The sequence below is a fragment of the Carassius carassius genome, chromosome 5, assembly GCF_963082965.1.
Source record: "Carassius carassius chromosome 5, fCarCar2.1, whole genome shotgun sequence".
Lineage (NCBI taxonomy): Eukaryota > Metazoa > Chordata > Actinopteri > Cypriniformes > Cyprinidae > Carassius > Carassius carassius.
The window spans coordinates 41,218,763-41,231,360 of record NC_081759.1 but is presented as its reverse complement, the minus strand read 5'-3'; the positions used below and the strand labels follow the sequence as shown (position 1 = coordinate 41,231,360).

At 36.8% G+C, this 12,598-nt stretch overlaps 2 protein-coding genes across 2 annotated transcripts in view; both read right to left on the bottom strand.

Annotated features, from left to right (window-relative positions):
* Positions 1–713, bottom strand: part of LOC132141629 (methylcytosine dioxygenase TET3-like) — a 41,132-nt gene extending 40,419 nt beyond the window's left edge. The window contains exon 1 of the mRNA XM_059551316.1: positions 231–713. Within this exon, the coding sequence (XP_059407299.1) occupies positions 231–596 (366 nt within the window). The 5' untranslated portion in view covers positions 597–713. The remainder of the gene's footprint in view (positions 1–230) is intronic.
* A 3,990-nt stretch (positions 714–4,703) lies between these two features.
* On the bottom strand, positions 4,704–11,797 carry LOC132141621 (AP-3 complex subunit mu-2-like). The gene is made up of 9 exons (XM_059551306.1): positions 11,645–11,797; positions 11,080–11,360; positions 9,246–9,417; positions 9,046–9,183; positions 8,854–8,939; positions 7,551–7,684; positions 6,623–6,830; positions 5,630–5,774; positions 4,704–5,017 (listed from the first exon to the last, which is right to left on the bottom strand). Exons 2-9 carry the CDS (start codon positions 11,350–11,352, stop codon positions 4,917–4,919), a joined length of 1,257 nt encoding a protein of 418 aa, XP_059407289.1. The 5' UTR covers positions 11,353–11,360; positions 11,645–11,797; the 3' UTR covers positions 4,704–4,916.
* Between the last annotated feature and the right edge of the window lie 801 nt (positions 11,798–12,598).

Below are 12,598 nucleotides of genomic sequence, written 5' to 3'. Positions count from 1 at the left end.
TATATAATATAAATTATATGAATATAAATATATACATGTAAATATTTTCAGAATATATACTGCATGTGTGTGTCTTTATATATATACGCATATTAAATATACACAATACACATACATATATTATATATACAAAAACTTTTATTTCGGAAGCGATTAATCGCGATTAATCGTTGTCCAGCACTCATAGATATATAACACTTATGCACAAAACAGAAGTGCAGTATCTTTACCTCCCATGGGCTCTTCCTCCTCTTCAGCTCGTCACACTTTCTCAGTTTGCAGATCTGGTGTCTGATCTTTCGGTTTATGCAGTTGCTGCAGGTACCGCAGTTCTCCTTCTTCATACAAGGCCCACAGACGCCGCATCTCTTTCTCTTCTTTTTGAGAGGAACAGCCTCCGGCGGTTCCTGGTCTGCCTCCATGTGTGGCAAGGAGAACATGCCAGCTTGCTCATGCTCGGACCTGATGTAGTCGGCTGCAGGAGACACCACCCTTGTGCTCCTGGCCCCGAGGAAAACTTTAGGGTCCTCCTCGTCCAGAGAGAATTCATATATGTCCTGGACGGGAGGGCCAGGGCCTCCCCTCACCTTGTGCATACCGAGGGTCCCGCTCTCTTATGGGACAAGAGAGCGGTAAAAGTGGCTGCTAAAAATACAAGGTAAATAATAAGGTTCTTTACAGCACAGACCAGTCCATAAAGTGTGTGTGCGGAGTCAAGGCCACAGGAAGGAATGTCTGGAAAGGGTCTTATAGGGCACAAGAGGAACTCTTTATTTTGAGGCAGTAGTTCTGGGCACGATGTCATTCACCTGCAGGTGCAGGTACGTTAGGAACACGGCCGCAGGTGATGGACAGCATCTCTCTGTGACACACAACTGTGACAGAAAGCAGTTCTGGTCCTGGCCAGTGAGGGCAGTTTGGGGACTGTATGGGGAGAAAAAGGTCAGGTTTAGGATACATTTCAGTTTTGGTCAAATTAACTATACTGTAGCTAAATAAAGCAGAATTAATTGTGTGTGTGTGTGTGTATGTATATATATGGTATAATATAATATTCTCTATCTATCTATGTATGCATGTGATTATTTATAATTATGAATATCTATCTGTATGTATCTATGTCGATCATCTATAAAAGTGAATTTATATCTATAAATATGTATCGATCTCAGTATGTATGTGCATGTCTATCTGTATCTATCTATCGGTCCATCCGTCTGTCAAATGTCATAAATCAAAAGACATTGACAACACCAGCCTGGAATCTCATGATCATTGTACAGTCTCTTACAATTGTGTACAGAGAGAAAGAAACCCCAGACAAGACACAAAGGTGCTGAATGACGAAAGGCACGACGTGAGAAATGGGAGTAAAGTGTCGGTTCGAATGGCGAGTCCCCGTGAGACATCACTCCGGTGCTCTTTGTCTGTCCGCTGTGAGTCTCGGAGTCGGTGCACGACCGTCGCTCGAGCTCTTTGTTCGGCGCTTGGGGAGCGTCAATAAACTCTAATATTTTAACGGGATCTACGGGTCACGCAGTGCACGCAGTGTGTATTGTTGTCAATGAATTGTGTGGTTAAGACACGTGAGGAGTCGTTAACGAAAAGTTTCGCAATGGCGCATTATTTATTCTGTAAAGTGTTTGGGGCGATGACAGCGCTATAATGAGGAATTCCCTCGTGCCTCGCTTCATGCTTCGATAGATTATTCATTATAACATGGGCTACTGCACAGTTATTAATATGGTAGATTAAGACCTTAGCATGGCATAAAAAAAAAGAATTAAGATGCTTTTTACAGTCTAGCCTACAGGACTATGAGCCAAACAACCGTATTGGTCTTTCCCCCCCAGTTATAGTTACAAGTGCTATATATATATATATATATATATATATATATATATATATATATATAAATAAAGAGTAGGCTGACTGTTTTGTTTAATGCATGTATAACAGCTGCACAAGAAAGCATGAGCTTGAGTCAGCTGAATAGTTCGGTGCTTTTCGCGCTCTTATACTTTCATATAATATTTTCATGTTAATCTTTACATTTTTTTTTTTTACATAGGCTATAGGCTAAAAAGTTTCCGTAACTCGTGTAAAATTGTGAACGCAAAAGACAAAAGAAAACCGCAAATAAAACATTTAATTAATTCTCAAAACATTTTAGACTAGATAATCTTCCTTTACGAAAATTAACCATGGTTTAAAAACATTTTTTTTTTTACTATAGTTTAACCATAGTGACCACAGATTAACCATGCTTTTGTAACACTTACCATATTTTAACCATGGATTGTAGTACAAACGCTAATAAATACGCCGGGAAAAAGAAGAAAAAAATTAAAAATAAATCTGGTTACTCAATTTTTCCTGTAATAAAAATCATGGTTAATTTTCTTAAGGGTTGGGCAGTCTTTTGTGACTTCAATCACAAAAACACTGGAAATTGTTACGAGTCCCTCTGCCAGGTCAGTCAAGCTGTTTAACTTGTAGATGAAACCATTTTTTGAGATTATATATCGAGTTAAACGAATTAGACAGACGTGAAATTATACTTACACGTGGAATTGTTTTTGTCCTGAAAATCTTTCATATTTTTTTTATAACCAAGGTATTCTCTCACAGACCGATGGTGGTAACAGTAACTTAACTCCTTCAGCTAATTTATGAGTGACTCATGCACCCCGTGTTGAAGCAATATTTAAGGGTTAATTTGCGAGTAGACGAATGACAAGTAATCCGAGCAGTCAAATAAATCAGTCTAAACCCTATTAGAAGGGACAAACGAAAGTATTATTATAAAGATTCTCCTGAATATCGCTAAATGCCTCAGATATAAAAAGTAAACCAGTCAAGTGTTTCGCAGAGAAATCGCACGCGCTCTGAAACTTGAGCACGTGGCTCCTCACTCAGCCGGCGCTTTAACTGGCGGCAAAAATGGAGAGCGCAGGGGAAAAAAAAAAAAAAAGTGTAAAAATCGGTGATGATCGCTTAAACACTCCTGTATTAGCTTCTCCCATTGATGTTGACGAACAAGTGACAATTTTCCTTAAAAGGGTGAGAGAAACGACACATCAGCAAGCCCCCCCGCGCATAAAGACAACAACACCCGGGGCGCGAAGTCTCACAAAGAAACGAAATGTATCAAAATATGAGCAAATAGAATGTTACATTTGTAACGCGTGCGCTACAGCGGTGCCGGTGTTCTCTGATGTTGTAACATTCAGAGTTTTTATCATTATCATCGCATAATAAGGTTGAAAACTGATCACTAATCGATGTGTATTGCACTAATCACCTCATTAGGGATACAAAACAACTTAACACAGGGGAATACACAACTTTCATTCTAGTAAAACTGCAGTTTTATACTTTTTTTGGTTTATTTTTTTTTAAACAGTAAAAGTTTCAAAGTCTTAAGAAATAATAAGCAATACTTACCAAGAGCGATGGACACGTTCTTTTGTGCGTCCTGTCGAATCCCATTTAGATTTAAACCATGGTTATTTTAAAACTGTACACGCATATGAAAGTTCCACATGACTAGAATGACTAAAACGTCATTATGTTTTAGCTTAAAATGCCGTGCAAATGAGAGAAACATGGAAAGTTAATTTGCTGCACGGGTTAAAAGAAGACATGACATGGCGAATTACACGAGAAGGAAAAAGTTTCTATTTCATCATGGGACAGACCCTTTAACTCTCCTCTGTGGCTCGTCTATGAACTCTAGGGAAGTTTTCGAGTTAAAAGACGATGATGATGAGGAGGAAAGAGGCTGAAGTAAGCCGCGGAATGGAGTTGAGAGAGTGCCGTGGACCGAGGGGGTTAAACCTGCGTCATCGCGGTGTAACATGACGTCATCTGAGCTCAACTGAAGGGAAGCAACATGTTAACGACCTTCTTCAAATCTCAGAGATAGATCACTACGCCAGACCGTCTTTTCCACATGGTGACAAGTCAATATCTTGATATGAATATAATACACATTTTAATCACAGTGTTTCTGCAGTTCGCCTGGTTTAAGAGAAGCATGCTGCCAAACATGGGATATTGTGTATTTTTTATTATTATTATTATTATTATTTCATAGCACTGTAAACAGTTGCATTTATCTGAAAAACAGTATGGAAGAAAGGAATCATCATCAATTAAAGCTAAAAACAAAATGCACATCCTACTCAGTGTATATTTCGATCAGTATCCATAATCTCTAAAGCTGCACTTCAAAGTCCTGGATGGATGCACGTCCATCATTTTTAAACATGTTGCATTCAGGGTAAAACAAGAGACACTGAACAATTGTGTGTAGGGTTATTATGGTCAGTTATGATTTAAATCATTTGGTTCTGGTCAATAAATAGCATAAGAAACACATTTCAATAACAATTAAAACAAAAGGTGTATACTGTCATAATACTACAGTAAACAGAGATAAAGGTTCAGTGTTTGACCATTTGAAAAATGGTTTACTTTGCACACAATCTTTGGGGACGGAGGCTGAAGTCAGTCTGTAACTGTAATGTAAGATTATCGAGTCACTTATCACCTCGCGTCAGAGAGAAGGATCAATGCATAACAGTGCAGTTCAACCTCATGAAGGGAAATGTGAAGTTACAGAGGGAAGGAGAAAGTGACCATAAGAAATCAAGTCAGTCTACAAAGAGGAGATTGAGATTTAAGAGCAACCGTAATCTCCCCTTAACTCGGGTGCACCTGTAGAAGCACATTTTGATAGTGTTAATAACAATATAATCTCTCTGGAAGGCATATGCTTACACAGTCTTATCCTACATTTTCCTGAATTGATTCTGAAATGCATTCTAAAGGAGATGTATTCGCTCTCTTTTCTTCGTCCCCATTCTGCCATAAACCAATTAAATTCATTACGTAAAGTAAGAAGAGGTCAACTAGGTTCGGACTTGAAATTTGCCGGCCTTGGTCATGTATTTGATGCCTTTGAAAGGTTTGTACTTCTCGCCATACATGTCCAACCGATTGACTTTCAGACCTGTTGGGTGAGAAAGCAGAAAGCGTGTCAGTCGCAGAACAGGTGTGTGTTTGGCACAAGAGAGATTTGGGGAAAGGCTGTGACTGCTAAAGCAATGCTCCCTCATACATGCACAGCTGCTCAAACCATCTGTTTCCGCATCAGAACGGCTCCATCTTCTGGCCACGCATTACAAGTGTCAGAAATGTTTTCAATAGCTCATTCGTTTGCAGAAATGTGCTTAAATACATTCCCTGTGGGAGATTAAAGAAATCATTTACTGACTGAAGCTCAGCTGTAAAAATTGTGGCAAAAAATCTCCAGGGTACCTGAAACAAATGTGCTATTTTAATAGACTAATTATATATTTGAATGCAAAACATTGTTGCAAATTCTACGGTGCATAATTAAGTAATACACAAAACAATGGGAATTAAATTTGAACTGAAAGCCTTTCGTTTTTTTTTTTAAACTGCTGCTGTTTGAATATAATTCACGGGGCTGAAATGCTTTCAGAAGTGGTTTTTGTTATTCTACTATATCTTGGTAAACAATCTTAGTATTAATGTGTTGGATCACCACGTTACATCCGAAGCCAAATCAGCCGAGAGATCACTGATGGATGGACGGTACCTGAGATGGCCAGCTGCTGGATCTTGAACTGGATGTTGATCGTTGGGTTTTCATCCGGTTTGGAGGCTCCAGTCTGGAGACTCACAGATCCTTTTAAACTGGGCAGCTTCTGGGGGTTTATCTTACCCACATCCCAAGACAAAAGCTGCAAATCACAGTTCACTGCAGCATTAGTATACAGCTACCAGCAGTTAAACATTCACATGAAACCAAATCAGAAGACTGAAGCACGTTCTAACAACATCTTCAGATATTTAGCTGTGTGTTGCAATTAAAAGGTAGAAACAAATGAGTCAGTTTCTGGTCAATCATTATGACCAGCTATTAATGCATTTAACGTCTGTCATCCATGAACTAATAATAATTCTCAGTTGATCAGGAATGACGTTTATACCATTGTTTGATGCAACTACATGCTGTATTTCTAAATGAAAATAAAGCTGAAAACACACTAACTGGACACCTTTAGTGCTTTTCTATAGTATAAAGCCTCAAATGTCAACTATAACTCAGACTTTCTAAAAATATGATTGGTATTATAATGTTATACTAAAACGATGGGTGAAAAAAAAACCTCTCTTTAGTGTGCAGAATAACATAAGTGGATTAAACGATTAATTGCCGCTTTAAATGATTATGTAGTTGTGGAATCCATAATAGTAATCGCAATTATAAATCTGATTAATTGTGCAGCCCTACTATAAGCTATTTCCATCATACGTCACTGCATGGATGCACATGAATTCATAGAAATCTATTTACTAAAAATTTGGCTTTACTTAAAAAGTAGCAACCTTGGACTAATGTCCAAATCAGTGCATACGAGACACAATGACATTTTCATGAAATAAATAGGGGCAAAAGTCTGGAAATGCATGTATTTTTCCATTCTCTCACACTTTCCATTACATAGAAATGACTCAAATCAAATTCCATACTTTTCCAAATTGCTTAGGAACCCTGTCAGTCAGAGAACAATGAACCCTGGTTTACCTTGGTGACGGGGTCAAACGTGTAGGTGCCCTGTGAGGGGCTGAGGCTGGCGTTGAGGACGCCGCGGGGCAGCTGACTGCTCACCAGGACTGATTCCACCGCTTTACCCATAGTCTGCTTGGGGCCGAGCGTGAGCTCAAAGCGTCCCTGAGAACTGCCCTCTCTGAAGCTGATGTTGTGCTTCACATACACTGGGATGGCCACCAGGCTGAAGAACACAGCGGTCACAGAAGGAACTGAAGGAACACTGCATTGCAACACAACAAGCGGAGCTATGCACACTCACTAATGCTGCTTTACGATCAGTGATGCATTAAATTAATCAAGAGTGACAGAGAAGAGAAAAAAAACAAGTAAACTAAAATATTGTGCCGCACAACCGTGTTCAACATTGATAATCAGAAATGTTTCTTGAGCAGTAAAGCATCATATTTTCATGATTTCTGAAGATCATGTGACACTGAAGACTGGAGTAAATACAGCTGTGCATCACAGAAATAAATTACGCTTTAATATATAATTCAAATTGCAATAGATTTCCCAATATTACTGTATTTGTATCAAGTAAATGCAGTCTCGATGAGCTTAAGAAACTTTTCTTTTTCAAATAATACATTTGGAATGTATAAATAGCGAATAAATTATAAATTCAGTTTTTTCACTTATTATACTGATGGGTTACACTTTTATTTTAAGGTGTCCTTGTTACAGTGTAATTCTACATTAATGGACAAAAAGTAATATTAATCAACTTCATGTATGGTTAGGGTTCGGCTAAGGGTTACTTGCATGTAATTATGCATTATTTATGGTTATTATAATAGTCATGTAAAGTGTAACAAGGACACCTTAAGATCAAGTGTTACCCTGATGTGTTGAACAAAGCTTCTAGACGAGAGTATTTTGGTCATCCGCTGGCGGTGCTCACTTCTGAGAGCTGACGTGGTAGGACAGGAGCCGGAAGTTTCCGTCGGGAGGGATGAAGGACAGGATTCGCTCGGCTTCCCAGCGCTTGAAGCGGACGCAGGGGTGGAAGCTGACATCGTCCAGCAGACGAGGGTTCTGCAGCATCAGAGACGCAGGAGTTAAATGTTGAGAGCATGCAAATTAACTTCATACAAGCTTGAACTTCAAAGTGACGCTGGTAATCGGTCACTCATTGCATAAATGCCAAAATAAAAACGTCTGATCTAGAAGAATTAAAAAGGACTGTCTGTAAGGTAAAGGTGTTTAAACATTACAGAGTGCATCAAGAATTGAAGTATCTTGATCTGATCACATGACCAGATGTTCTTTTAGTATTAGCAACATTCATATTGTCAATGAAACTTTTTAGTTGTTTATTAGTGATTTTCCGTTTATATTTTTAGTATTTTCGTTATATGCTTTTTCATTTTTATATTTCATTCTATTGTCTTATAATACATTAAATATTTTATTTATTTTAGCTTTCGTAATTTTAGTACCTAAAAATAGGTTCATATATTTATACACAGTCAAAAGTTTGGGATTGTATTTTTTTTTTAATAGAAGTCTCTGATCAAAAAAACAAAAAACAAAAAAAAAAACAGTAATTTTGCAAAATGTTATTTCAATAGAAAATAATGATTTCTATTTTAATATCCTTTAAAGTGTAATTTATTCATGTGATGCACAGCTGTATTTTCAGGATCATTCCTCCAGTCTTCAGTGTCACATGATCTTCAGGAATCATTGTAAAAAAAATTTTTTTTATTTTATTTTTTTTTTTTACTTTTTTCAGGATTCTTTGATGAATAAATGTAAAAAACAAAACAAAAAAAATACGCATTTATTCAAAATATAAATATTTTCTAACAATATTAATCTTTGCGATCACTTTATCAATTTAACACATCCTTGCTGAATAAAAGTTTTAATTTCTTTAAAAAAAAAAAAAAGAAATAATGTACTGACCCCAAACTTTTGTACTGTGGTGTATATTGTTAGAAAAGATTTCTATTTTAAATAAACGCTCTTCTTTTTAACTTTTTATTCATCAAAGCATCCTGAAAAAAGTATCACAGCTTCCAAAAAATATATAAAGCAGCAAAACAGTTTCAGCTCTGAAAATAAATCAATGTAGATTAAATCTATATATATTTTTTTTCTGTATTTTTGTTTGAATAAATGCACAGCGGTCATTAGTTATTCAGGACTTCAAAACATTCAACAAAACAAGCTTTTATTACAAAAAAGATGTCCAGATTTACCATAAAAGACAAGGTGAGATCAGGCATTCCTGTGAGTTTGACACAGGCGTCGATCACTCCCTGAATCTCTGCTGTGATCGTGGATCCTTAGGAGGGAAATATACACATCTATGCGTTTATGAATGGTTTAGTGATGTGAGGCAAAGACAACTGGATCTGTAAACCATTAAGAGATAGAAGAACATGTCCTACCTGATTTGTCAATGATAGCATCGATTTCTTCCACCACGTCAAAGTAAGCTTCGTTGTTGGTATATTTGACCCCTGTTCTCCTCCAGGGAACCACTGACAGCTGACCTGTAGGAAGCTGCTCGCCGACATTAGTGCTTCCTGTGCACACAGAACACACTGTTATCATGCGTTCAGAAGCGGACAGATGTTTAATAAAGTACCTGTGATGCTGTTGACCACTGTGCGCAGGATGGTCGGAGGTTTGATGAGCTCTTTTAGGATGTTTGATTCGGTGGCCAGAGGGAAGCCGTTATCCAGCATCTCCTCCAGCAGCTCGTAGACCACCACAACATTGTCTTTAATAGCTGCCTCGGTGCAAACCCCAAAATAGTCCTGAGAGGAGATACACAGCTTGCCAACTTAACATTTCAAGAGCTTACTTTCAAAACATTTTCAAAAATCTTGTTTTAATGGTATTATTTACTTACTTTTTTTACCTAGTCAAAATAACCCCACTGGAGTATAATTGAAATGGTAGCACTTTGAGATAATGCCTTATATTAAATTCAGTAATATAAACTATTATAAAACAGATCAGTTATTCATTTGTATCCTTGCAAGTGCCTTAGGGGACCATGCACATACTAAGATTTTTATAAAATATTATATTACAGCAGATAAACTGTGTCATTTGCTTTAATCATCTTCATCACAATGGCGGAAAGTAAAGTCCTTACAAAAACACTAACTAACTAACTAACTAACTAGAATCTAACACTGAATGCATCATTAACAACATGATATTTGACATGCACATCATATTTGACTTACACACAAATATGATAATCATTCAGTACAATGATCTACTACACTACTGTATATAATTACTGTACCAAGGAACTGTAATGGCACTGTCCTGTTTACATTTTTATTTAATTAATATATCGAAATGGATCATATTAATGCACTAAATCCTAGAAGCATGTTTTGGACATGGCACCGAGGCAATACCGTGTCATTTTTAATAAATTTACCATAGTAATAATTCAACTACCTTGGAGTACACTTGGCACTACTTTATATCTATTTTGGACATGGCACACTATCAGTCAAAAGTTTCTGAACAGTAAGATTTCTTATGTTTTTAAAAGAGATCCAAAGTACAGCAAAAACAGTAAAATTGTGAAATGTTTTTACCAATTAAATTAACTGTTTTCTATTTGAATATATTTTAAAATGTAATTTATTTGTGATTTCAAAGCTGAATTTTTACCATCATTACTCAAGTCACATGATCCTTCAGAAATTGATATAATTTTCTGATTTGCTGCTCAAAAAACACATTATTATTATTATTATTATTATTATTATTGAAAACAGCGGAGTACCATTTTTCAGGTTTCTTTGACGAATAGAGTTGAAAAGAACAGCATTTTGTAACATTATAACTGCTTTTGATCAATAAAGCATCTTTGCTAAATGAAAAAGTAGTAATTTCTATAATTTCTTTCACTAAAAAATAAAAAAATAATTACATCGACTCCAAGCTTTTGAATGGTAGAGTGTATAATGTTGCAATAGCTTTTTATTTCAATTAAATGCTGATTTTTGGATCTTTATATTCATCAAAAAATTATGAAAAAAAGGAATGTACTCAACCGTTTTAAATATTGACAATGATAATAATCATGATAAATGTTTCTTGAGCTGCAAATCATCACATTTTCATGATTTCTGAAGATCATGTGACACTGAAGACTGGAGGAATGATGCTGAAAATACAGCGGAGCATCACAGAAATAAATTACACTTTAAAATATATTCAAATAGAAAACAGTTATTTTATATAGTGAAAACATTTTAGTATTTTTTCATGTACTTTGGATCAAATAAACAAGCTCAGTGAGAAAAAAAACAATACATTGAAAATCGTACTGTTCAAAACCGTTTGACTGGGCGAGTGGCACGCGATCTTCCCGACACGGTCACTGTGATCAACACAAAAGCAAACGGTGTTAACGGTGCATTAGAGAAACAACTGAGACCGGTCCAAACCTGGAAGGTGTCCACCACACGATGGAGGAACTCGATGACAAACAGAGGAGGCACTTCGCTCTGAATGACGGCCACGAAGTAGATGCGATGGCGGAGCACGTTAATGAGGAAGTGATGCGGGGTCGGGATCACCGGAGGAACGTTCTCCGGTTCCGTGGCTCGCTCCAGAGCCTCAAAGAAATAATCGCAGACGGATCGGCTGACCACGCTCTTCCAGTGCTTCTCCAGAAAGATGTCCCCCGACGCGTTCACCAGGAACAGGCTGTGGATCATCGTGGCAGCTGGAACACAAGAGCAGATCTGATAACGGAACAGAAACCTGCCTGCATCTTCACGGTAACCGAGAGGCCTGAGCTCATCTGTTATTCTACATCCAGATCCGGTTACCGGAAAGAGGACAGAGCAGCCTGCTTGGATGAAAGGGTTAATATTTCTCCTTCCCTCTCGCTCATCGCAGGACTCTCTCGTGACGAGCCACGGATTAAAAGCGTTCATTCATTCATTCGCACTTTCACCTTTTCTTGGGGTGTGAACGCTTATATTATAAATATAAATGAATACTTACAATTTCTGTTGGTTTGTTTTTTTCTGCCACTTCCCAGGATTATTTAATGAGACAGAACCAGAGATGTCGCTTCCTTCTCCGTTATTTTGTAACGAGAAAATATATTATTGTCACTCGCTCTAACCAATGGCAGGCTACGGCTAGACGTTGACCCCGCCCACTCCGTATATAATTGGTTTATAGCGCGGAAGCGAGTGGACTATTATTCTCGAAGTTGATTGGACAGTGGCCAAAAAACGTCATTGCACTGCGTTGTTTTATTGGCTCAAGGTAGCTCGTCCTCTGACAATGGGGATAAATAAATAAAATAAATTGATTGAGGTTAAAAATGTTATAATAAGCAGAATTGCATATAAGCCAGCCCTTGTCTTCAAGATTACACTATTACAGACATTGTCTTTGCACAAAAAAAAAAAAAAAAAAAAATACATTATACGGAAACAAAAGATTGCATTGGGTGTTTGTTCTCAGTCTGTATAGAAAACTTTGATTTACTATAAGAAATCTAATTCCGGTATTAGACTGTTTATTCAAAAGAGGGAAGTTATGCTACAACTTTATATAAAAAAAAATAATAATACATTTTAGGTAATTTCAAATTAAAAATCTGTCCGATATCAATAAGTTTTTCCATGGTATGGCAGATAACCAATGACTTACAAAACAAAAATAAATAAAATTTATACTGTCAAATGCTACAGGTGAGTATTTAAGACTCACAGCATTATAAACTACTGTATGAAAGATAAGAAATACATTTTGACATCTACTTAAAATTTATCAACGGTGTTACTAAATTATTGTTAATTCCTAAAACATGTTTGCAACAATAGTATCCAATAATGAACTGGCTAATCTGTAGAAAAATCAACACAAAATTATGCATTTCTAATATACAAGTGTTACGATCATGTACTGTTTGTTTTTAAATGCAAAGCTATTTCAAAGCATAAT